The following is a 25,178-nucleotide window of genomic DNA, read 5'->3' as shown; positions in this document are numbered from 1 at the left end:
AGGCCCTGGATCTGTGCGGTGGTTTGCTGGTCTGGTTCACAGCTGGGAAGAGTCAAGGTCCCCACTGGGGGCAGCAGGCTTGGAGCTACACTGCTTGTGGCACAAACTCAGAATCCTTCCTCAGCCTTTAGCTGAAAACAAAAATGCCTCGTCCAAGAGGGAGAAGCGGAAACCCTGCAGGTGTGGGCCCGAATCCCCCGCCCAGGTAGCCGGCCCAGCCAGGACCCTAAGGCAAGGCCAGCAGCAGTGGAGTGGCCCCCTCTAGAGACAGCCCAGTCTAGACCAGAGCCCCCTGCCCAGGGCCAGCTCAGACCCCTGCCAGCTGCTCTGCCCACTCCCGACGCAGAGGGGCCATCTCAGAGCAGCTGTGGCTGCACGCCCCCACCCTCCCAGAGCCTGTCCCCTCCCCAGCTGCCTCCTCACTGAGACTTCTATCTGCTTCTCCCAGAACCTTCTGGAAGCTGGCTGCTGGCCCTCTGTCCCTGCTCCTCGGGCCTCAGCCCCTTTCCCACCCAAGGCCCTGTCCTCCCTAGCCCCTTTCTGTTGTTACAGACTGGACCCGGAGACACAGGCATTGTGCTCCTGGTGGGGCTCCTCCCCATGCTGGGCTCCACCCCCGCCAGGCTGCAGCTGAGGTGCTCATGCTGCGAGTGTCCCGTGGACTCCTGCTCCCCCCGGCAACCCCTTCAAAGCCCCGCAGAGGAAGGGTGACGTCGTCGTCGGAGCTGCCAGCATCCACCTAAGCCGTCTGACATGTGGCTCAGCACACGCGCACGGCTGCACCCAGGACCCGGCGCGTTACTGCTCTGTGCGCCTCAAAGCTGGCGGTTCACACGGCAGAGCTCGCACAGGTCAGCGTATGCAGTCACAGCCCGGTGCCATCCCGGCCATGCCCTCGCTTCACCCCCCTCCACTGCTCAGAGGACTCCTCCTCCAGGAGCCCTCCTGGCTACGCCCCTCCCTGGCACACGGATGCCTGCACAGCAGACAGGGTCACGAGGGAGAACCCCATCGCCCCAACCCTGCCTTGGTTCAGGCAGCCCCACGGCGAGCGCGAGCTCCCAGGATAAGCTGAGGCAGGGGCGTCTCCTCGCAGCCCCCACGGGGTTGCTCCATCCACCCATCCAACACCAGCCCATGTCCAGGACACAGACATCCATCCGCCCCATCTGGCCACCGTAGACTAAAGAGCAGGTGAGACAACAGAAGGGGGGGTCTGCCCCAGCAGTGAGGTGGAGGGCGGCTCCCTACAAGAGAGGTGAGCCCAGGGGGGAAGGGCACTGCAGGCAGGAGGAACAGAGAGAGCGAAGGCCACAGGCCGGCTATTGGCAGTGCGGAGGTGAGGGTGAGGGGAGGCATTTCCGCTGGGCGGGGCAGGGCTCCCAGGGCCTGAAAGCAAAGCGGAATGTGGAGCAGAGGTTCGAGAGCTGGGGACAGGCCAGGGTCGCATGCTTCAGGGAGCTTCCTGGCTGCCACGGGGAGAAGGGACTAGGCTGTCGTGGGGAAGATGCCGGGGCCTGGGAGGAGTGGGGGCCCACAGAGAGAAGGCCAGGCTGGAACCTAGGGGCCGACGCGGGCACCGAACTTCTCCAGGCAGCCAGTGCTGGGAGCCTCCTCTTTTGGGGGGGGGGGCTTCCTGATTCCTGAATCTCACAGCTCTGCCAGGGACCAGATGGACAGCAGTTTATTTGAGGCCCAACAACAAAATCCTGCGACAGAGGTCACCAAGGGGCAGATTCGAACTGTCACTCAAGCCAAGGAAGCTACCCCAGGTGAGAACCCAACTGGACAGGGCACCTGGCACTCTGTGGGGTGGTGAGGGGCCAGCAGAGGTCCTTCCTGCGCCAGGGTCGGAGCCTGTCACACGGAAGACCCCAGCAGGAGCCTGGCCAGGCTGGGAAGGTGGCAGGTGCACCAGCAACACTCAGCCTCACCTGGAGCAGCGAGGCCGTGCTCTGGGAACCCCGGGTCTTCCCGCATGACCAGGAGCCTGGAGATGCTCCCAATGACAGCTCTCCCCCAGGGCCCTCCTGGCGCTCCCTCCTCCACACACAAACATCTTCAGGTGCTGCCCAAGGGGTGTGAGTAGGGCCACGCCTCCCTGTCCCCACAGGATCACCCAGATGATGCCTGAGCCCCCAACAGCAGCCATTCCGACAGGCAGGGCTCAGCTGTCCTGAAGCGACTGCCTGTCCAGAGTGGGCAGAGGGGCACAGGAGGCTGCCGGTGCACGTGGGAGCTGCCTGGGGGTCTGGGGCCGTCCCCAGACACAGCCACCACAGGCCCAGCATGGGCGGGTCCAGGGGAGTGCCTTTACTGTCAGCCTCAATGACACCCTCTGGGCAAGGGGTGCGCACACACACACACACCCCTGGCCGGTGGGCACGCGACCAGAACGGGCGCACAGTAGGTGCTGGACCGAGAGACACAGTGATTATTTGGTTGGAGAGAGGGATGGGCTCTGTTGACACAGCCCTCCCACAAATCGCTCCTGCCTCTCACGCTCGCTGATCCTCGGCACGTGTGTGTCCCTGTGTCTGTCTGGGTCTGCTGCCCAGCCAGCTCCGGGCTCAGTGCCGTGGGCACCCACAGCAGTCATGGGATGGCTCCGGATCCACCCTGCTGCCTCATCAGCTCGGGGTGGGGGGTGTTGCTATTCTCATGCCCATCTCACAGATGAAGAAATTGAGGCAGAGACATGAAGTGACCTCCCCAAGGTCACAGAGCTAGCAGAGGCGCAGCTGGGGCTGGAACTCACACTTTGCTAGCACCAAACCCTGCGCTCTAACCACCAAGAGGCCCAGGGTACCCGGGGTGGCTGCCAGCACCCCAAAGCCAGGGGCCCTGCTGCTCATGCAGGATTCCTCCCGCTAGGGCGGCACTATCTTGCAAGACCTGCCAGGCTGCTGGGTGTTCACCAGGACCCCCGTGGGGACATGGGGGCGCCACGGGTCCCATTTTGCTGACGGGGAAGCTCACCTGGTGTGGCGAGACCAAGTGCCGCCCGAGTCAGACAGACACATAGGGCAGTCTGACGTCAGAGCCACATCTCAGCCCCTCCCTCCTTGGCCAGGATGGGTCAGACCTCTCCCTGCGCTGGGGACAGCCTCCTTGGTCTCTGCTGACCCTGACAGCACAGCCCGGTCACAGAGCACAAGGACAGCTGGCCTGGATACCCAGCCTGTCCTGCTGTGTGTCCCCAGCCCCACCCATGAGTCTCCAGGGTCAGGGAACCACCAGTGCATGTGAGCTTAACCTTAGCCTTTCGCCCTGATGTGCCCGCCAGCGACTCAGAGGCAGGCAGCGGTCAGTGACTCCTCCACGTTCAGCCTGCCCACCATGCATCCAGCTCAGCCCCATGCACACATCCACACAAGTCCCTAATTACCATCACCCCAGCTGCCTGTTGTCCTCAACCCGTTCCACCCGTTCCTTTAACCCTCAGCCAGCACTCCGGGCAGGCACTAGGCTACAGGTGGGAGAGAACAGTCTCAGAAGGACCAACTCCGTCCCAGGTTACACAGCCGGGAGGGTGGGAGCTGGTTCCCTGCAGGACGCTTCCCTGGGACCTGTCATTATCGCAGGTGTGAACACCTGCTCCCACACCTGTCATTAGGAACCAGGGTGACAGGAGCAACGGGTTCACACCCTGTCCTGGCCCTCCCGGCTGGCAGGGAGGGGCGGCTTCCTTAACGGGGCTTGGGGCTCACGGCGGGAGGTGCCCCGGCTTGGGATGTGATGACAACCCTGACCTGGGCACTTCCTGTGTGCCAGGGCAAGGCTGCTCTCGGAGACTCCAAGCGACAGATTCTTACTGTCCTCTTCGCTGCTTTGCAGAAATGGAAACTGAGGCTCGGGAAGGGTCCGGGGAGGTGGCAAAGCCAGGGTGAGGAGCCGGGAGTCCCGCTTCCTGGGCCCGAGCTCCCACTCGCCCCGCCAAGCCGAATCTCAATGGCAGAGAGCCCCAGAAAACTAAGGGTGAAAGAACACAGCTTAGAGCCACAGGTGCCCCAGGCTGCTTGTTACAGGGCTGGTGAAGCGTGGAGTAGGCTGAAGGGAGGGAGACTGGGGTGCAGGGCTGCCCCCACCTCCTGGCAGAGGGATGCACAGGGCTGGGAGAGGATGTGGCAGACCCGGCCGCACACAGGGCTGCCATCCCACTCAGGGCCAGGTAACACAAGGCCACGGCAGCCCCACCAAGGGTCTTCCACTCCACCCTGGGAGAGAACCAGGAAGGCTTCCTGCACAGACACCCCCAAGCTGAGGTCTGCAAGCCAAGGACAGAGGGCGCTGCCTCTGGCCAGGAGTGCAGGGAGGGAGCGGTCAGTGCTCGCCCCACGCACTCAGCGGGATGGGGTGCCTCCCTCCCAACTTGCCTCAACTCACGCTAACCCGTGTGAGGTCCAGCCCAGGCCTCTGGGGATGCGGGCTGCGGGGGATGAGGGGCAGCCTGGCCCAGCTCCTGGAGTGGGGGTGCCTGCAGGTGTGGAGGTCTTGTGGTGGCGAGGACAGAACAGTTGTGTGGGGCTGGCACAGAGCACAGGATTGTGCAATGCCCGAGAGAACAGCGCATCGACTGGCTGGGCCCCCAGAGAGGTATGAGAGCCAGCTGGACGGCCAGGGAGGAACAGCACGCAGGGCCCTGCCCAGCCTCTGAGGCTGTGACAGACAGGAGGGAACCGGGGGCGGGGGGGGGGGGGGATGCCTCTGAGCTTCAAACATCTGGAATGGGAGCTATGGGATGGGTGGGTGGGATCCCGACTCCTGGGGTGTCTGAGGATGCTGGAACGGAAGGAAACTGAGGGCCAGGCTTGCCTGCACCTGCCAAACAGGTCAGCCTAGGCTGATGGCAGGGGCGGCGCGGGGGGGGGGGGGGGGGGGGACGCGAGCCCAGAGTTCCCGCCTGCACTGGGCCATCAGAGGCCTGCCGGGAATAAGGAGCCGCCCCCGGCACTGCAGGGACTCCACAGGGCAGCAGGAGGAGTGGGGACCCCAAGCCAGGAGGCTGTGCCGGTCACCTACTCCCCGCCTGCCTCCATCTCTGTACCCAACGCCCCTACCCCGTTTTCCCTCGAGGGGGAGAAGGCAGGGCCAACTCCCTCCCCCTCCCTCATCTCAGAATTGCCCCGACTTCCCCAAACCGGTTATTAAGCGAATGCATTCGGCTTATCAAAACGGACGTGGGCTGCCTGTGCGCACAAACACATCGAGACATGTCATTCCTTTCCCAGGCCTCCCTGGGAACCCGCCGCTCAGAGCCGCCGCCAGTTTCGGGGCTGGGGGAGGGGGCGGGGAAGGAGCCACACCCCTAAGAAGGGCCGCGGCGGCCCGACGCCACCCAGCCACCGCGCAGCGCCCTGCCTGGCGCTCCCCGGGCAAGCAAGAGGGTGCCGGGCCTGTGCCCTCCGCTCCAGGGCCTCGGGGCGGGGCGGGACTCCCGAGCGCAGGTTGGCAGGTGCGGGGAAGTGCCTAGCAGGTGGCCCGCCCCCGCGCCACCCCCACCTGCAGCCTGCCCGACGCCAGGAGCACCTGTGCGAGCTCCGAGACCCGCAGGTGTGCGCCCTCCAAGCCCAGCTCCGCTCTCCGGCCCAGCACACCCCCTCTAGACCCGGCCTTCGGGCCCCCTGCGGCCGCAGTCTCCAGCCCGACTCAAAAGCAGCCCGGGGGGCGCAGGTTTCCGGTACCCCCGTCTCAATTCCCCGCCCCCTAGGCCCTCAAAGCCAGGCCCCCTGCGCTCCGAGGACCCCGGGGGGCCACAAGCGGTGTCCCCTCGGACGCGCTCGCCCATGCCACCCCATCCTCTTCCCAGCCGAGCGACCCCTCGCGTCCCACACTCTTGGCTCGGTTCCCAGACCCGTGAGCCCCGGGACCCCTCGGGGACCCGGCGCTGGCCCCCGCCCCGCGGCGCCTCCTCACCTGCGGGTCTGCACCTTGGGGCTGTATTTGCCTTTGTTTCTCTTCCTGAAGAGTGAGTTCATGGTGGCGCTGGGGAGCGGCGGGGGCCGGGCGGGCCGGCGCGCACCGAGGGCGGGCTGTGGGTGCAGGTGAGCGGCGGCGGCGGCGGCGCGGGCGGGCGGGCGGCCCCGAGTGCTGCGCGCCCTCGGCACCCCAGCACTACTCGCGGGGGCGGGGCGCCCGGCGGCCACTCGCTCCGCGGCCGCTCCCCGGGTAGGTGGCGCTTCACCTTTCCGGGGAGGGGCTCCCGCAGGGCCGGGGGCGGGGACGCCCGGGCCGCCTCCGCACGCGCGGGGCCCCGCCCTCCGCGCGGGGACTTGCGCGCCCCCCGACTGGGGGCCCTGAGTGCTCTGGGCGCGGGCGCTGCTCCGGCTCCGGCCGACCCGCATCTGGAGTCCCCAGTCCCCCGCTCCGCCCCTCACAGGGCCGCTGTCGGTGTCTGTGCGACCCGGATGGCCAGTGGGTCCCAGCAAAGGGGGCACTGGACGCCCCTGCCCACGTGCGGATCTTGCCTCCGCACTGGGTCGGCCGAGACCCCTGGGCGACGTGCGTGTTCCAGCGCCCCTAGCCTCAGTTACCCAAATGGGTGCCGGTTCAAGTCCTGACTGCTCCACTTCCGATCTAGCTCTCTGCTATGGTCTGGGAAAGCAGTGGAATATGGTCCAAGTGCTTGGGCCCCTGCACCCGTGTGGGAGATCGGGAAGAAGCTCCTGGCTCCTGGCTTTGGATTGGCGCAGCTCTGGCTGTTGTGGCCAATTGGGGAGTGAACCAGTGGATGAAGACACCTCTCTCTCTCTCTCTCTCTCTCTCTCTCTCCTTCTCTCTCTATGTAACTCTGACTTTCAAATAAATAAATAAATCTTAAAAAAAAAAAAAGCAAAACAGAACACTCAGACTGGAGACTTTGCTGAGGGGCCTGGTGGCCTCGTTAGGATCAAGGACAATGCGAGACGTCTGGGAACGTCCCTGAGTGCAGCCAGGGGACCTCTCTGAGAACAGTGGCTCTAGTTGCTGTGCGTCGGCGCCTGGGGTGTGTGGGGGTGTGTAAAATGCAGATTTCAGGCCTTCATACCCTGGGAGAAGGGCTCAGGAGTCTGATCACTTGACAAGATCCCCCCACGGTCCTGGACCTCACTGGGAAAAGCCAAGAGGGAGGGACCCTGCCAGCTACTGCCCAGGCACAGACCTCTCGCCAAACCTAACCCCCCACCTCGGCCCTGCCTGGCCTCCCTCTCAGGTGCTGCCCTAGGTGGGGCAGGTAAGGCCTTGAGCAACCCCTCGTTCTGAAGAGACTCCCCTCCCTAGGTCTGAGGGCACCCTGGGGACTCGCCCACCAGCCAGCTGACACTGGGGCAGGTGTCAGAGAAGAGCCAGGGCTGCAGCACACAGGCGGCCTGCAGCTACCAGAACCAAAGCCCAGCTCAGTCTCAGGCCATGGGCCACAGCGGGGGGCTTGTTTCCTGCTCTGCTCCTCCCCTGCCCGTGCCCAGAGACCCTTTCCTTACTCTTCCCCCTCCCACCTTTCTGGGCAGGTGGGCACTGGTGTGGGTGCTAAGTCTGCCTTGACTGTTCACTGCAACCTTGTAGATTTTCTGGAAACCAGCTGCTCACCCCTGGGGTAGGTTAAACAAGCAGCCACAGCTGTGCGGACGGTGTGCCTAGACCCACACGTGGAGTGGATGCCCACAGCAAGGGGCAAAGGAGAGGGTCTACGATGCCCGCTCTGTGTTGGGGGGAGGGAGAGAGAGAAACTAGGCGGGCATGCCACTTGCTTGTAAATGCGCGGCAGACGTGGGCAAGGATTCGTGAGACACGGTCACCTTCGAGTCCCCTCTGGAGAGGCCAGGGAAAGATCAGCATTTTCACAGGGGAAGGAGAGCAGGCAGCGTAGACAGACCTGAGTTTGAATCCCTGTTCAGACCCTCTCAGCTGTGTGAACACAGGTGAGCCACCATGCCTCTCCCGGCCTCCGTTTCCCTCTGTGAAATGGGCACAAACACAGCATCGACGTCCGAGGGTGAGGCGCTGTGTGCTGGTCCCTTAGTCCGGCCCCTGGCCATTAGCAGGGCCTCTGTGAACGGGAGGGGGAGGCGTGTGCAGCTGCAGGCCACCGGCTTGTAGGACTGGGGTGGGGGCAACGGGGAGGAGTCTCCAAACCATCACAGGACCTCCAGATGGAGTCAAAACTCTGGACATCTCTGAACTGCCAAGTCCCCTCTCCTCACAACTCCTAGAAAGTGAAGGCCGCTTTTTGGAAGGGGAACTGGACCAAGGAACGCAGGCTGGCAGCTCAGCTGGCTTGGCACTCAGCCGCTGGGTGCCGGCCAGGGCGCTGGTCACGGGCGCCCCTCCCTGGGTGCCAAGGGCTCGTTCCGGGCAGCATGGCAGTCTCTGTGTCTGCACTGGTTGATTCTCCCCAGCTACTCCCGCCTCGTCTGGAGGAGGCTGCTGTGTCCTCCCGCTTTCCAGGGATGGGCACGAGGCCCAGTGCCCAGCTGGGCTGGTACCTGGTCAGCCTGCTCCAGCGCCTGAGCTCTTGTACCCTTGCCCACCTCCACCCTCTGTGGCCCCGACTCGCAGGCTCAGGGCAACTGGCCCAGCTCGGGCTGATTCAGCGGGGCCAGGCCCAGGAGAATGAGTGGATTTAGGGAGGGCTCTGATGGTCACCACCCTCCCCCTGCACTCTGAAAGCTGGGCTCAGAGCCCAAGCTGGCACGGCTGCATGTGTGCGTGTGTGAGAGCACGTGTGTACACACGTGGACACCATGCACGGGGCGGGTGGGGGGGCGCCCTGTCCTCACCCCGTGCATCCTCTGGGGCAGCTGGATCTGTTTGGATTCCTGGAGCCCTCCCGTGCCAAATGACTCATCCCCTCCACTGCTGCGGGTGTGGAGGCCCAGGGCTGGGGTGTTTGCTTTTCTTGGGGTCACTAGATGGTTAACCCCACAGAAAGAGCACCTGCCAGGTCAGCAGGTACCCTGGCTACTAGGCAACCCTGGCCCCTGGAACCCCGAGCTGCTGGCCCGCAGGAGGCTGCCATGTTCCCAGGGTCACCCACACCCTCCTTGTTTGCTGTCGCTGTTCCCTGGGCTGCTGCCTCCTGAACCAGTTTGGAACAAGAAGGGCAGCATTCCCTCGGCCTGGGGAGAGGGGCGGGCACAGGACAGGACAGGATGGTGGGTACTGGAGCTCTCTCCTCCCCGGCCTGAGGCTCAGGCCATCATCACATCCTCCCATGTCGTGCCCCTTCTCCAGTCCCCAGCGGCACGGCCGCACCCTCACCTGGGAGGCACCAAAGTGCAGACTCCAGGGTCCCCTCCAAGACCGTGCTCGTGTGGGTCCTGGTAGGGCCAGGGATCTCCATTTATTTATTTATTTTTATTTATTTTTTTCTTTTTTTGCGGAGCCAGGTACTTATCCTGGTCTCCCACGGGGTGCAGCGCCCAAGCACTTGGGCCATCCTCCACTGCACTCCCTGGCCACAGCAGAGAGCTGGCCTGGAAGAGGGGCAACCGGGACAGAATCCAGTGCCCTGACCAGGACTAGAACCCGGTGTGCCGGCGCCGCAGGTGGAGGATTAGCCTAGTGAGCCGCGGCGCCGGCCTATTTATTTATTTTTAAAAATTCACTTTTATTCACTTAAAAGGTACAGCTACACAGTGAGAGGGAGAGATGGAGAGAGGCCTTCTATCTGCTGGCTCACTCCCCAGATGGCTGTGACAGTTGGGGTTGTGCCAGGCTGAAGCCAGGAGCCTGGCACTTCTTCCAGGTCACCCACGTGGGTGCAGGGGCCCAAGGACTTGCGGCATCTTCCACTGCTTTTCCAGGCCATTAGCAGGGAGCTGGAACTCTGAAGTGGAGCAGACTTGAACCGGTGCCCGTATGGGATACCGATGTTGCAGGCGGTGGGTTTACCCTCTGAGCCACAGCGCTGGCTCCAGGAACTACATTTTAGAAATCACCTATCTCTGAGAACTGAAGCGGCTGACTTGGGGGCTGCCTGAGGAATACAGATGAGCCACAAGCCAGTCTCTACACAGGCCCTGGCTACACGCGGCCGGGGAAGGCCCACAGACTTCATCTGGAAACTGACCTGGGTTTGATCCCTGGCTGTACCACACATGCAGCTGTGAAACCTGTGTGACCGTGGGCAGGTGGCTTTCCCACTCTGGACTTCAGTGTCCCTCTCTGTAACACAGAGTGTGCAGCAATGTGTACAGAGTACATGCGACAGAGGGGCCGGGGGTCACTGGCCCGGCCTCACCCCGCGTTTTGTAACATGTATTTACTTTCCCTGCAGGACAATGGGAGGGATGGAAAATCCTGCTGGTACTCCAGCCAACAGGCACTGACTCACGCTCAGCCCTGGGCCGGGGGCCCAGGGAGCTCCCACAGCCTCCCCTTGGGACCAGAGGGGAGGCCGGCCCCCGGCAGCAGGGGCAGGAGAGGGTCCGCGGTGACTCACCGCCCTGCCTGCCCTGAGTCACCTGCTGGGAACGCACTCAGGCCCCCACCCGCCTGGGCCCCTGGCAGCCTGCCCCTGCCTGCTGGGCAGCCCCACGCTGTTGCTTCACCCGGGAGCCATGCCCCTGACCCCCGCCAGCCTGCCCTGGCCCCAGGGGTGTGCCGTGCAGCTGGGTGGTCAGCTTCGTCTCTCAGACCTCAGCAGCAGACACCTTGTCTCAAACCCTGGATACCGCTTCTCAGGACTGTGCCTTAGCCACTCAGTCCAGGACGTGAGGGCCGCCTGGCAAGGAGGTCACCCAGTCAGAACCGAGACAGCAGCTGGGTGGGGCCGGACACGCTCCGCCTGGCCTGGATCCCCGCAGGACCGGCTGCCCAGCCCGATCCCAAAACTCTCAGCTTCCCCTCCCTGCCCAGGCCTGCTTCCTCGCGCCCCAGAGTGCCCACTGCCCAGACCAGTGGGGCTGCATTTCTGGGCCAGTGTCGGGGTGTGACAAGTGACAGCTCTGGGGATATCCCAGGTCAGAAGGTCAGGACCCCATTTCCTCCAGAGCCTTTAGGCTTGAGTGAGAGATGGGTCACGGGGCAGAACACAGAATCAACTCAAGTTTCAGGCGGAAGCTGCCCTGGGTTTGAATCCTGGCCCTACTACGTGTCTGGCTGTGTCACCTCCACTGGGCAGCTCAACCTCTCCATAAAGTGGGGGAAATCCCAGTCCCTCCGTTCCCTGGATCTGTGACCCCGAGAACAGGTCGTCGCCTCTCTGAACCTCAGTCTCCCCATCTGAAAAATGGGGACGTTCTGACACCAGCTCCACGGCGTCTCGAAAAGGCTCAGTGAGGTGACAAACAGTACCTGCTGTTGAGCACTCACCGGGTGCCAGGCTCTGTGCTGAGGGGCCTGGCGCTGCAACCTCCAGCTTGAGTGAGGTTGATGGACAGGCCGTCAAGTGCACGTACTTAAAGCGAACAATCTGATGAGTTTACACGGGAGCACCCAACCGTGAAACCAGTGCCACTACAAAGACTGGACTGGCCCCATGGGCAGCTGTGGTCCCGGGTCACCAAGAGATTAGATGCCTGGTCAAGGATGTTAATGAGAACCCAGGATTTAAACCCTGCAGTCGGAGCCAGTGCTCTTGTCCCCACCTCTACCAACACGGGCAGGGTCCCTGGCTTAGAGTGGGTGTTCAGTGTCAACGCTGCATGAACAGACGGATGGGTGGGAGGATGGATGGATGGATGGATGGATGGATAGATGGGTGGATGGATGGATGGGTGGGTGGAGGATGGATGGATGGGTGGGTGGGGGATGGATGGATGGGTGGGAGGATGGATGGGGGATGGATGGATGGGAGGATGGATGGATGGGTGGATGGATGAGTGGGAGGATGGATGGGTGGGTGGGTGGATGGGTGGGTGGATGGATGGGTGGATGGGTGGATGAGTGGGAGGATGGATGGAAGGATGGGTGGATGGGTGGGTGGGTGGGGGATGGATGGATGGGTGGGGGATGGATGGGTGGGTGGGTGGATGGGGGGATGGATGGGGGGGATGGATGGATGGGGGGATGGATGGATGGGAGGATGGATGGGAGGGTGGGTGGATGGATGGATGGGGGATGGGTGGGGGATGGATGGATGGGTGGGGAATGGATGGATGGGTGGGGGATGGATGGATGGGTGGGGAATGGATGGATGGGTGGGGGATGGATGGATGGGTGGGGGATGGATGGGGGGATGGGGGGATGGGGGGATGGATGGGTGGGTGGGTGGGGAGGATGGGTGAATGGATGGGTGGGAGGATGGATGGGTGGGTGGGTTGGAGGATGGGTGAATGGATGGATGGGAAGGTGGGTGGATTGGTGGGAGGATGGATGGGTGGGTGGATGGATGGATGGGGGTGGGTGGGGGGGTGGGGTGGGGGATGGATAGATGGGTGGGAGGATGGATGGGTGGGGGATGGATGGATGGGTGGATGGATGAGTGGGAGGATGGATGGGTGGGTGGGGGATGGATGGATGGGTGGATGGGTGGATGAGTGGGAGGATGGATGGAAGGATGGGTGGATGGGTGAATGAGTGGGTGGGGGATGGATAGATGGGTGGGAGATGGATGGGTGGGTGGGTGGATGGGGGGATGGATGGGGGGGATGGATGGATGGGGGATGGATGGATGGGAGGATGGATGGGAGGTGGGTGGATGGATGGATGGGGTGGATGGTGGATGGATGGATGGGTGGGATGGATGGATGGGTGGGGATGGATGGATGGGTGGGAATGGATGGATGGGTGGGGGATGGATGGATGGGTGGGGGATGGATGGGGGATGGGGGGATGGGGGGATGGATGGGTGGGTGGGTGGGGGATGGATGGATGGATGGATGGTGGGTGGGTGGGGGATGGATGGATGGGTGGGAGGATGGATGGGTGGTGGGTGGGAGGATGGATGGGTGGTGGGTGGGGATTGGGTGGATGGATGGATGGGGTGGAGGATGGGATGGATGGGTGGGATGGTGGGTGGATGGATGGGTGGTTGATGATGGATGGGGTGGGTGGGGGGGTGGGTGGGGGTGGGGGGATGGATAGATGGGTGGGAGGATGGATGGGTGGGGGATGGATGGATGGGTGGATGGATGAGTGGGAGGATGGATGGGTGGGTGGGGGATGGATGGATGGGTGGATGGGTGGATGAGTGGGAGGATGGATGGAAGGATGGGTGGATGGGTGAATGAGTGGGTGGGGGATGGATAGATGGGTGGGAGATGGATGGGTGGGTGGGTGGATGGGGGGTGGGTGGATGGATGGGTGGGGAATGGATGGATGGGTGGGGGATGGATGGATGGGTGGATGGGAGGATGGATGGGTGGATGGGAGGATGGATGGGTGGGTAGGTGGGAGGATGGGTGGGTGGGAAGATGGATAGATAGGAGGATAGATGGGTAGGAGATGGATGAGAGAACCAATGCACTGTGGTGGTCCCAGGAAAAGACCCTAGAGGAGGACCAGGCACGAGGGAGTAGATCCTGAGTCTAAAGGGAGAGAAGGAGTTTGGTCATTTACTCACTCACTCACTAATTCGTTTGTTCACCCGTCAATATTTCTTGAGCACCTGTCAAGTGACAGACCCTGTTCTAGGCACTCAGGATATAAGATCGAGTACACGGGATGAGGGTTCCTGCCTCAGAGAGCTTGCTGCGAGTCTGAGGCCACCTTGGCCTCTCCTGTGTATCCACAAGGTCTGTGGTTGGCCCAGAGACACACGCGGAAGGGCTCAGGGACATGGTAAGGGCAGTGGTCAGCCCTGAGGCTGAAGGGGTCAGGGCCTGATGAGGAAGGGGAGTTCTTCTGTCCTACACAGCGCTGCCTCCCCCATGGCAACCAGGCCCCTCCCCACCCCAGGGGAGCACGCCCGTCTCTGCCCCCACGAGGGGGCAGCCAGGGAACATGGACTGCAGTATCCACCATGCACAGGTACTCACATTCACTCAGGCACCCCCATTTGGGGAGCACCGATTGCATGCCCCACCCTAGGGAGACAGCAGCCAGCAAGGGGGCTCCTGTGTGAGGCGGGTCAGGGACAGCCAAGCAAACAAACATTTTTACAAAAGGGAAGGCGCCTACGTGCCCATCAGCGGGAGAGCCACAGTGCGTCAGGAAACTGAAACCCTCAGGTCCTGGGGCCGTGGAGGAATGCAGGCCTGACCAGGAAGGAAGCCGGGGTGTGGCGGGTGGGGAGCAGGACCGCCCACATGCAGGTTTTCAGGTGCTGGGCTCTGGGCGGCTGTGATCTGGGACAGAGCTGCAGGGTCGCTGCCTGTGCCGGTCGGGATCTGCCTGGGCCTCTGTCTGCTCTCCATGCTGAGCTAAAACATTCCTCTCTGGCCCAGGCAGCCGCGTCCCCCGGGGCGGCCCTCCCAGGCCATCCTCTGGTCACAGGGAAAGGCTTAATCCCCCAGGCACGGATGAGTCAGTGTCAGTGGGTGCTGGACACACAGTCCCTCCTCCCAGCCCTGAGGTCCCAGGCGTGGCCGCTGGGACTGGGGAGGTTGTGAGCCCCTGGGACCCAGGAAGGGAGAGGCTCATCTCCCTGCTTATGTCACATCGAGTTTATTTATGTGAGCACGCGAGTGTACTTCAAAACGTCTGGAGAAATGGAATGAAAAGACAGCACCGGCATCCCATATGGGAACTGGTTTGAGTCCTGGCTGCTACACTCCCGATCCAGTTCCCTGCTATGGCCTGGGAAAGCAGCGGGAGATGGCCCAAGTCCCTGGGCCCCTACCATCCATGTGGGAGACCTGGAGAAAACTCCTGACTCCTGGCTTCCACCTGGCCCAGCCCCGGCCGTTGCAGCCATTTGGGGAGTAAACCAGCCGATGGAAGACCTCTCAGTGAGTACCTCCCCCTCTCTCTGTAACTCTGCCTTTCAAATAAATAATTTTTTTAAAAAGACAAGTTTATTTTGGTGCAAAAGCAGGAAATCCATGCCTACTCTGATTCTTTGTGCCTATCTATGTAATCAATGTCAACTCCACCAGCCGTGTGTGCCAGAGGCTATGCCACAGGTGCATCCAGAGAGCTCGAAGGTCCCAGCCTGGAGAAGTGGGCAACCCACGGCCCTGCCCCGCCCCCCCAGGTGGGGGCAGCTGGGCAGGGCGGGGTAGGCTTTAGTGACCCTCCCACAGGCCCAGTCCCTGGTCTGACCCCAGTGCTCAGTCCCCCATGACAGACTGGTCCGAGTGGGCTGTGCATGGTGGACACTGCAGTCCATGTTCCCCGGCTGCACCCTTGGCTCATCCCTGTGTGGGGCTGCCCTCCTGGTCTCCCAGTTCCCGGCTCCTCTCTTCCCCTCCAGCGCCTGCCGCACAGCAGGGCCTGGGGCTCACGTCTCCCTGGGCAGGGGGCCTGTGGCTCTCGCCTACATCACTGCTGTCAACTCCTGGTGCCCCCTCCTCCCTGTGGGCTTCCCCCTGCTCCCCCCCTGCCCACCCACTGCAGTTTATTTCCACTCAGCATCCGGAGCGCTGGGGCAGAAGTCTCTGTACTTGCCTGATCCACACTCCACTTCTGCTCCCAGGCCCCTCAGCAGCAAAAGCGGACAGCCAACTACTGCACTCCCTCCCTCGGCCCCTGCGAGCTGGCGCCCCCTCCTCCCCATGCCCCCCGAGGGCCCCCTCCCCCTGCAGACACCAGTCCCCCACTTTCCTTGAACCCACAGAGCAACTCTGACCTCAGGGCCTTTGCACTGGCCACCTACTCCCGCACCACCGTCTGCTCCGTCTCTTTGTGGCTCACCCTTCTCTCCTGCTGAGCCAGCACCTGTCTCCATGGTGACGGGCCCTCTCCCATCAGCACCAGGCTTGGGGTTGAACCCCCCACGGGGGAGGCCTTTGCTGTTTTCCTTCCCCAGCCGTCAGCACCTGAAAACCTCGTGTGCTGACCCGAGCGGTGCTGCGGGGCTCACAGGCTTGGCCAAGGAGCCTCGGGATCTCCTCTCTGCTCACGTCCATGGTGCCCCCTTCGCTGGCTGGAGGGGTGACCGCTGCAGACTCTGCCCCCACCCACAGCGTGGGGAGGACCCCCGGGATGGGCAGAGACATGCGCTCTGTATCGCCCTCTGCAGGTGGCTCCTGGAATCTCCTCAAGGCCAGGAGAGGGTCTCCCTTCAGCCTTGACTTTGGCTGTGAGACGGAGCTCAGGCCCCTGACCTCTGGACTATACCACGGTAAGCTGGCAGTCCTGTGCTGGGACATGTACGAGGGGTGCTTCTGCTGCACCCCTCAAGGTGGCTTGGGCCTGAGACAGCTCCTGGGGAGGGGAGGGGTGGGAGTGGGTCTCTCCTTCCAATGGCACCCCCTCCCGCTGTAGCCACCCACAGGCTGGGACAGAGGACAGTGGTCGCCTGCAGAGCAGCGGGGCCTTCCTCCATGCCTCTGTGCCGCTTGCGTGTCTTCAGACCCCAAGAGAACTGGCTGGGTCCGGGTTTGGTCCCGGCCAGGCACACCCATGGGAGAAACGCCAGCACGGCACCACCCTGCCGGCCTTGGAGCTCGTCCCCATCATGCGAATACTCCGGATCCGACCACGGTGGGAGACGCGGTAAAGCACACGCAGCCCGGGCGGTAGGCTGCCACTCAGCCAACATGCATGTGCCAGACCACTTACGGCCGGAGAAAAGCTGCCCGTCCCATGCACATTGCCCCCAGAGCGGGCAAAGCCACAGACCAAAATCGGATGTGGTTGCTGAGGGCTGGGGCGGCAAAGGTGTCAGGGTTCTTTTTGAAAATGGTTATATCTTTTTGTTAAAATAATGGTTGTTTGAGAAGGTGAGAGAGACAGTCAGGCACACAGCCAGTCAGAGAGGGACACAACACATGGAAATCTTCCATCTGCTGGTTCATTCCCCAACAGCCCCCAACAGCCATGGCTGGGCCTGGCCCACACTGAGAGCAAAGCACTCCACGCAGGTCTCCCACGCGGGTGCCAGGGGCCCGAGTACTCCACGCAGGTCTCCCACGCGGGTGCCAGGGGCCCGAGTACTCCATGCAGGTCTCCCACACGGGTGCCAGGGGCCCGAGTACTCCACGCAGGTGTCCCACGCGGGTGCCAGGGGCCCGAGTACTCCACGCAGGTGTCCCACACGGGTGCCAGGGGCCCGAGTACTCCACGCAGGTCTCCCACGCGGGTGCCAGGGGCCCGAGTACTCCATGCAGGTCTCCCACGTGGGTGCCAGGGGCCCGAGTACCAAATCATCAGCGCAGCCTCCCAGGGTCTGCGTTAACAGGAAGCCGGGTCAGGAGTGGGGCCTGGAACCGACCCCACGTCTGTCCTGGCCACGTCTCACAGATGACAATGTTCTGAAGTGGATCTCTGTCTCTCCAGCTGTCGAGTCAATGAAAATAAGACAACAAATAAAATATAAAAAGAAAATCGTGGTGATGGTGTGCAACTCTAACTACAGGGAAACCATTTAATTGTACACTTCGGGTAAGGGAGTTGTGGTGTGCAAGGTATGGCCCAGACAGTCAGAGCTGTCACTGTCCTGCGCAGGCTGGCCACAACCTCCACCCATGCTCAGCACGGCCCCTCCCTCTGCGCTAGCTCGGACACCCAGCACCTGCCATGGTCCTTGCCTGATCTCCATCAGCCGTGGGACAGCATGGTCACTGCTCTCTTTCATTTTCAGATTTACTTATTGATTTCAAAGGCAGAGCAAGAGAGGGAGGGGAAGAAGGAGGGGGGATGGAGGGGGAGGGGAGGGGGAGGGAGCGTTTCCATCTGCTGGTTCACTCCCCAAACAGCTGCAATAGCCGGGGCTGGACCAGGCTGAAGCCAGGAGCCAGGAATTCCATGCAGGTCCCCCATGCAGGTGTCAGGCGCCCGTGAGCCGCCTTCTGCTGCCTTGCAAGCACATTGGCAGGAGGCTGGATTCTGAGCACTCCAACCTGGGACGTGGGGGTCCCAAGTGGCGGCTCCACCCGCGCTGCTGCATGCCTGCCCATCACCCTCATTTTAAACAACTTTTCCAATGGGACTTGCGAACTCAAGGCGAAGTGTACACAGCAGGGCGTGCATTGCTTGTCCACGCCCAGGCAGCCTGGTGCAGGGCAGCCACTGGTGCTGCCGTCAGCCCCTGCCGCGGTCCCTGTCCCAGGACCCAGAAGCTCTGTCCCCATCAAAGCCTGGTGAGCGCCACCCCGCTCTCCTGTCCCCACGTCTCCCGCAGTGCTTGCTTCTCTCAGCACAGTCCTCCCAGTCTATCACCTGCCAATGCTTTGTTGCTTTCCAAGGCTCATTTTCCGTGTCTCCCCCTTTCAAAGGGGGGGACACTGCAGCCACACAGCTGGGAGGCAGCAGGACCAGAGCTCACACCGGGGCCTGACCCATCACCTATGCTAACCACTGTGCTACCCTGCTCCCTCCCTCAGTCCACGCTGGCTCCCCACTGCTGTCAGACCCCTGCCCGGACCTCTTCTCTCCACGCTCTGCACAGCTGTTTTATGACCTTTACACATGACCTTTGAACCTGGGGCAGCATATGAGGAAGTGAATGGACTTGGGGCGGGGCTGGGTCAAGGTGAGTGAGGCCTGGCCCTGCAGCCCCCTTGGGTCAGACTCCCCCAGACTCAGCCTCTCATCCACCAAGGCTGTTCCCATGACCAGGACCCTGGCACGGAGTGGGGCAGGTTCCAGCCTGCCCACCTGCACACAGGGCCCTGCCCACAACACTGCTGGTTCCCGAAGCGCCCAAGTTGAGGAGGCCTCTGGGCTCTGCTCTGAGAAGTGGGCAGCGAGAACACAACTTTGGGGCAGGCACTTGGCCCAGGGCTGAAGACGCTGGTTGGGTTGCCTGCATCCACAGTGGAGGACCTGGGTTTGAATCCCGGCTCTGCTTCCAATTCTGGCTTCCTGCTAATGTGCAGATGGTAGCTCAAGTAGGTGGATCCCTGCCATGGAGACGGGAGACCCAGCGTGAGCTCCTGGCTCTCGGCTCCAGCCTGGCCCAGCCCAGCCGTCCTGGGCATTCAGGGAGCGAGCCGCAGATGGAAGACCTCCTGTGCTTGCCTGTCTGTCTCTGCCTGTCGAGCAGAAAACCAAAGTTACCGTCAATGAGAAACAGCACAGCACAACTTAGAGGCAGCCCCTGGACAAGCCCTCTGGGAGCAGGTGAGTGGCTACCAGGGATGGGGAGCATGGGGGAGGAGCAACACCCCAGACAGGGGGCCCTTCGGGGTGCACTGGGCAGGGGTGGTGGTGAACGTGCTAAATGCCACAGCACTGCACACAGCAGGTGGCTAACGTGGCCACGTTCACCTGTATTTTCCCACAATAACCAAAGGTGGGGGCACCTCACCCTGTTTGCCCCAGTCTCACCTGCCTCGACACCGACTGGGGCTACTGTGGACTCCAAGGCCCACGCCTAGGGCCACTGTGTGCCCACAAGGGTCTGGAGTCCCCCGGCTGCCAACCCCTCCTGACCCCCCTGTGTTTGGCGTCACCCCGAGCGGCCCAGCTGAGCACCTATCCCAGCAGGACACCTCCCAGGCACATCTGTGCTGCATCTAGCCTTCTACTCACACAGACGCGTCTCTAACGGTGAATTTCCTGAGGCAGTGGCCTACCTGCTGGGAGGGTGTTCAAGGACTCGGGGTGGCCTCTGGGGTCCCCCAAACCCCTCCACTCACCTGGCAGCTGTGGTGGGGGTGAAGCAGCAGACAGAGCCTGAGGGTCTGCCCTGAGGCTGGCTGCTCACCCAACCCTCCTGGGACCAGGACCGCCTCCCTCGGGGCCCTGGGCACCTGGTAGGATACAGCCCAGGCTGGGAAGGCAGCCCTGGAAGGCGTCTCCGCTGCACACCCCGGGAAGCGAGCGCTGGGGACCAGACTCCTGGGTTTGCGAACCTGCACACGGTGCCTGGTGCGGCTCAGGCGGGGCAGCCACCTCCCCGGGGCTGGAGGAGGAGGGGGCAGTGGCCCTCACGCCCCCCTGCAGCCGCTTTGCTGGGAACAGAGCAGGCGCGGACTGACGCCTTTCGCTCCCAGGGCTTCTGGTCACCACGCCTCGCTCAGGCGGCTCTTTGGCGCCCAATACCGCTGGACTCCTTGAGCCCCACAACTCACCTTTGAGGTGCTCCAGGCGCCATGGGCTGTCGTTTGCTGCCACCTCGTGGCGGAGGTGGGACCCTCGGGTGCCCGGTCCTGCCCGGTCCCAGGTGGGATCCGGCGGACAGGTGCACGCGGACAGTCCAGGTGCCGGCACGCAGCCACGGCTGTGAGCGCCCAGCGCCGCGCGCAGGTGCATCTCCGAGGTTTCCTCGACGAGGGGAACGGGCATTTGGCGGGGGCGCAGGCCGGCCTGGAAGAGTGGACACGGAGATGACCGCGTCCGGAGCCGGCTTCTCGCTTCTGCAGGCCCAGTGGACGGAGAGAGCCGGGCAGCGCTACGAGGGCGCGGGGCTGACCTTCGCTGAGGGCGGCGGGCTCTGGCCCGCTCTGCGTCTCGCACCCTCCCCGCTGCTCGCTCGCTCGCTCTCCGGCGTTTTTCACCTCCACACCGCCTTGGCGGTGTTTGTTCCCGGCCTGTGTGCCCCGGCGCGCGGCCAACTCCAGCTGAGCCCACCGGGGACTCCTCCAGCACCTGCCACTCACTAGGTGCCCGCTACACGCGCGGAGGGACAGTGACTGGGAGTGGCCTGGGGCGCGGCTGAAGCCCAGCAGCAGCCACCGCGAGGTTCATCTATCTGGGATAACGCAAAGTGCACGGTGACGCGGGGCAGCTCGCGGGAGCTAGGTCCTTCAGGGGGCAGGGCGGGCAGGGGTGGAGCCTGGGCCAGCCTCCGGGGCCGGAGCTTTAGAGGCGGGGCACTCAGGGGCGTGGCCTACCTGAGGCGTGGCCAATCTGGAAGCCGAGCTGGGACTTGGGCGTGGCCAAAGGGCGCGTACAGCAGGAGGGGCTAAGACTGGGACGGCGTTAGGAGGGCGTGGCTAGGCTAGGGCGGGGCCAGCCTCCCGGCCTGGAGTCTTAGAAGCTGGGCCTTCTGGAGGCGTGGCCGACCTGAGGCGTGGCCAATCTGGATTCAGAACTGGGCCTTGGGCGTGGCCAAATGGCGCGTTAAGCAGAAGGAGGGGCTAAGGCTGGGGCCGCGTTAGGAGGGCGTGGCCAGGCTGGGGCGGGGCCAGTCCGGGGTCGGGGTTATATCTGGGCGGGGGCTGCGGCAGGAGGCGTGGGCGGGACCGTCCGGGGGCGGGGCCAGCCCCTGCTCTCCGCTGTCCCGGGTCCTGGAGCACTCCCCGCCCGGCCGGCCTCTCTCCGGTCTCCCGGACGCCTCCCCCGGCTGGCCGAGCCGCGGGGTGTGCAGGGCCGGACTCCCCGGGCCGGGCAACTGCCGTTCAGCCCTGCCTCACCCCGGGCGCTGCGCTCTGGGCCAGGAGACCGCGAGGTCCTCGGCGGGTTCAGCTCCGGGACCGGGCGAACGCTGAGGGTCCTGCCCCCGGGCTGCGTCCCTGGGGGCTCCAAGGACGAGGGTGAGCGGGGCTGTGGGGGGCTGTGCGCGCGCGTCTGTGCGTGTGTGTGCGGACGCGTGTGCGCGCTGAGGAGCTGTGAGGGCCCCAGGAGCTGGGTGCACGTGCAAGGGGGTCCCCTGTGGGAGGGGAGTCGTGCATGAGTGCGGGGTGGGGGGCGCACAGAGACAGGACATGTGACGGCTGAGGTCTTGGGGGACCACGGGAGTGCGGGTGCAGGGGTCTCTGGGGAGGCCCGTGGCAGGCTGTGGGGTGCAATGACAGGCGTGTGTTTTTATGTGGGGGTGGTGAGGGGTCCTCAGTGGTGGGGACAGCAGACAGTTCGGGAGGGTGTTGAGTGCTCTTGGAGGAGTGGGGGTGGTCTGAGGCCCTGGGTAATGCCCAGGACAGGGATTTGGGGCCTGCCCTGCAGTAATTTAGGGACTGTATCGGGTCCCTCACTTTATGGGGTAGGCCATGTTTGAGTGGGGCCAGAGGGCAGGTGGGCAGTGTCCCTGTGTGCCTGCAGGCAGCTGCTGCCTCACTGTCACCCCTCGTCCCAGGCTCTGTGCACACCCCTGCCTGGTGGCTTCCGGCGTGAACATGGTGCAGAAGTACCAGTCTCCTGTCCGCGTCTACAAGTATCCGTTCGAACTGGTCATGGCGGTGAGTGACCCCGATTCTCCGGCCCCTCACGTGGGGGTTGGAGAGACTCGACAGCTGAGGCAGGAGGGAGAGGGGACCCCATGGGCCCCCAGTCAGAGGAGTGCTGTGTGCTGACTGGGTGGGTCAGATTCCTAACCAGGGCCTCCCGCCTAGCTGTCCCCTCCCACCTTTCACCAGAACTCCTGGGATCTCGTCTCTCTGCTAAAGCTTACCTGCCTCTCACCCCAGACCTTCCTGACAGAACACAGGACATCAGGGACGAAGCCAGCACTGTCCTTTTGTGTAGTGATAACAGTAGTAATCTTGGGAAATGTAGTTATGACAGTGATGCGGTGATGGTGATGGTGATGGTGATGGTGGTGGTGATGGTGATGGTGGTGGTGATGGTGGTGGTGATGGTGATGGTGATGCTGTGATGGGGATGGTGGTGAGGCTGAAGCTGTGATAGTGATGGTGATGGTGATGATGATGATGGTGATGGTGGTGATGGTGATGCTGTGATGGTGATGGTGGTGGTGATGCTGTGATGGTGATGGTGGTGATGGTGATGGTGATGGTGGTGATGGTGATGGTGATGCTGTGATGGTGCTGATGGTGATGTTGATGGTGATGGTGATGATCGTGATGGTGGTGATGTTGATGGTGATGGTGATGGTGGTGGTAGTGGTGATGATGGTGATGGTGGTGATGCTGTGATGGTGATGGTGGTGGTGATGCTGTGATGGTAATGGTGATGCTGATGCTGTGATGGTGGTGGTGGAGGTGGCAGTGGTGGTGATGGTGGTGGTGGTGATGGTGATGCTGTGATGGTGGTGATGGTGATGGTGATGCTGTGATGGTGATGGTGGTGGTGATGGTGATGGTGGTGGTGGTTGTAGTGATGGTGGTGATGGTGATGGTGGTGGTAGTGGTAGTGGTGGTGATGGTGATGGTAGTGGTGGTGATGATGATGCTATGATGGTGATGGTGATGCCATGATGGTGATGGTGGTGGTGATGGTGATGATGGTAGTAATGGTGGTAGTGAAGTAGTAGCCATCCATTGAGTGTACACAGTGCTCAGTTGTCACACATGATTCCATTCTGTGTAATCCCCAGGTCCTGTTTTACCTCCACTAAACTGAGACTTGGACAGGTGCAGGGATGGCCCCCAGTCCTGCAGTGAGGAGAAGGCGGAGCTGGAGCTCAGGTCCTTGCAGAGGGGACTCCAGAGCCTTGATCTTAAGCAGGAGACCCCCAGTGTCCTCCTCATGCCCACAGACTTCCGTCCTCACCCCTTCAAGGAGGCTGAGACCAGGAGAGGGCATGAGGAGGGGCAGGAAGGGTATGGGCTCAGTGCCTCTCAGGGTAGGGGCAGGGTAGCCACGGGACGTGCCAGTGTGCTGCAGCAAGGTGGGCGGGGCTTGGGAGAGTGTCCTGGGCTCGAGGTCTCCTGGGTTTGGGGTCCTTTCACCATTGTATGGGTGCTGGAGACAGGCACACGTGGGACTCCTGTGTGGTTCCACGTTCTGCCTCCTGGGCTTCTTGATCTTGCTCAGTGAAATGGGGGCACCTGCAGGGGTGGCAGGGCGGGGGGAGTCCACGGATGAGTCCTGTTGTCCCTGGCTGTGTGTGCCCGTGGCCTGCAGCTGTGTAGTTGCACCAAGGGTCTTATAAATAACTGTGTGGAAAGTGTCAGTCGCCTGAATCCGCCCCCAGCTGCCCACCCACCCCTGCTGTGTCACCCCAGCCTCCTCTCCAAGGGCTCTGCTCTCTGAGCCTGCACTCCCGGCTCTAAAATAGGAATCACCTGTTTTCACATCCTGGTGTCATGCACGCTCGGCTCCTGATGTATGGGAAGCGCCCTTTGAGGTCATGAGGTCGTGAGGTCATGAGGTCATGGGGTCGTGAGGTCATGGGGTCAGGCTGTTACTGCAGTAAGGGCCTGGTGTGTGGAAAGCGCCCCCTGAGGTCGGGCTGTCGCCATGGCTGCTGTCTTTGCCTGTGGCTGGGCCACAGGCCTTCTTTGTAGCCAGGGGTCTCCGAGGAGTGATGAAGAGGCTTCGGCGTGGCTCAGGAGCCCTGGGTCCCAGCCGCGGCTCGCCTGTGGGGGTCTCCTGCCTGAGCCTGAGCGCCCTCCTGTGTGGCAGGAGCAAGGTCACATGCACGCGGAGGTTGTCGTGGGGATTAAAAGGGACTCTGTACGTGTGTGTCAGGGCATATGAGCAAGTCCTAGATTAAAGTAAGTAACCGTGCTCAGTCCAAGGTTCCTGGTCACTTGCACACGAGGGGTCTTCAAAACATTCCTGGACGGCCACACTGTGGCGTGGTAGGCTAAGGCTCCACCTGTAGCACCGGCATCCCATCAGGGCATTGGTTCGAGTCCCAGCTGCTCCTCTTCTGATCCAGCTCCCTGCTATGGCCTGGATAAGCAGCAGAAGGTGGCCCAAGTCCTTGGGCCTCTGTACCCATGTGGGAGACCTGGAAGAAGCTCCTGGCTCCTGACTTCAGATTGGCCTATCTCTAGTCATGGTGGCCATTTGGAAAGTGAACCAGCAGAATGGAAGACCTTTCTCTCTCTCTCTCCCTCCTTCTCTTTGTAACTCTGCCTCTCAAATAAATAAATAAATATTTAAAAAACAAATAAAAATTCATGGAAAATGCCCATTATATTATACATGGATTTTTTTTTAAAAAAAGATTTTATTTATTTATTTGAGAGGTAGAGTTACAGACAGTGAGAGGGAGAGACAGAGTGAAAGGTCTTCTGTCTGTTGGTTCACTCCCCAGATGGCTGCAACGGCTGGAGCTGCGCCAATCCAAAGCTGGGAGCCAGGTGCTTCTTCCTGGTCTCCCACCTGGGTGCAGGGGCCCAACCACTTGGGCCATCCTCCACTGCTTTCCCTGGCCACAGCAGAGAGCTGGATGGGAAGAGGAGCAGCCGGGACTAGAACCAGCGCCCATATGGGATGCTGGCGCTGCAGGGGGAGGATTAACCTACTGCGCCACAGCACCTACCTCTATACATAGATTTAAAAAATTGCACCAAAAATAAACTTATCTATTAACTCCATTTTCCACGAACTTTTTTTTTTTTAAGTTTGTATATTTGAAA

The 25,178-nt window shown here is 62.3% G+C and overlaps 2 protein-coding genes and 2 long non-coding RNA genes across 6 annotated transcripts in view; 2 read left to right on the top strand and 2 right to left on the bottom strand.

The window, feature by feature from the left end:
* The window catches only part of PPL (periplakin), a 43,385-nt gene extending 37,251 nt beyond the window's left edge, over window positions 1–6,134 (bottom strand). Inside the window, exon 1 of the mRNA XM_051836139.3 lies at window positions 5,917–6,134. Coding sequence (XP_051692099.3) covers window positions 5,917–5,978 — 62 coding nt within the window. The 5' untranslated portion in view covers window positions 5,979–6,134. The remainder of the gene's footprint in view (window positions 1–5,916) is intronic.
* Window positions 6,135–14,674: 8,540 nt separating this feature from the next.
* LOC127488201 (uncharacterized) lies at window positions 14,675–16,425 on the top strand. The gene is made up of 3 exons (XR_007915740.3): window positions 14,675–14,810; window positions 16,043–16,144; window positions 16,288–16,425. It is a non-coding gene; the product is annotated as an uncharacterized LOC127488201 (long non-coding RNA).
* A 737-nt stretch (window positions 16,426–17,162) lies between these two features.
* LOC138846927 (uncharacterized) lies at window positions 17,163–20,519 on the bottom strand. Its single transcript, XR_016225975.1, has 3 exons — window positions 20,381–20,519; window positions 20,040–20,274; window positions 17,163–17,301 (listed from the first exon to the last, which is right to left on the bottom strand). It is a non-coding gene; the product is annotated as an uncharacterized LOC138846927 (long non-coding RNA).
* Window positions 20,520–21,217: 698 nt separating this feature from the next.
* The window catches only part of SEC14L5 (SEC14 like lipid binding 5), a 38,359-nt gene continuing 34,398 nt past the window's right edge, over window positions 21,218–25,178 (top strand). For 2 of the 3 annotated variants that reach the window (XM_051836303.3, XM_089321268.1), the window contains exons 1-2: window positions 21,218–21,443; window positions 21,983–22,085. In XM_051836303.3, the coding sequence (XP_051692263.3) occupies window positions 22,023–22,085 (63 nt within the window). In that variant the 5' untranslated portion in view covers window positions 21,218–21,443; window positions 21,983–22,022. The remainder of the gene's footprint in view (window positions 21,444–21,982; window positions 22,086–25,178) is intronic. The other variant, XM_089321269.1, reaches the window with a different exon arrangement.

This window comes from Oryctolagus cuniculus, chromosome 19 (genome assembly GCF_051225735.1).
Source record: "Oryctolagus cuniculus isolate XC-2025 breed Fujian yellow rabbit chromosome 19, ASM5122573v1, whole genome shotgun sequence".
Classification (NCBI taxonomy): Eukaryota; Metazoa; Chordata; class Mammalia; order Lagomorpha; family Leporidae; genus Oryctolagus; species Oryctolagus cuniculus.
The sequence above is the reverse complement of the archived record's forward strand: the minus strand, read 5'-3'. Positions and strand labels throughout refer to the sequence as shown.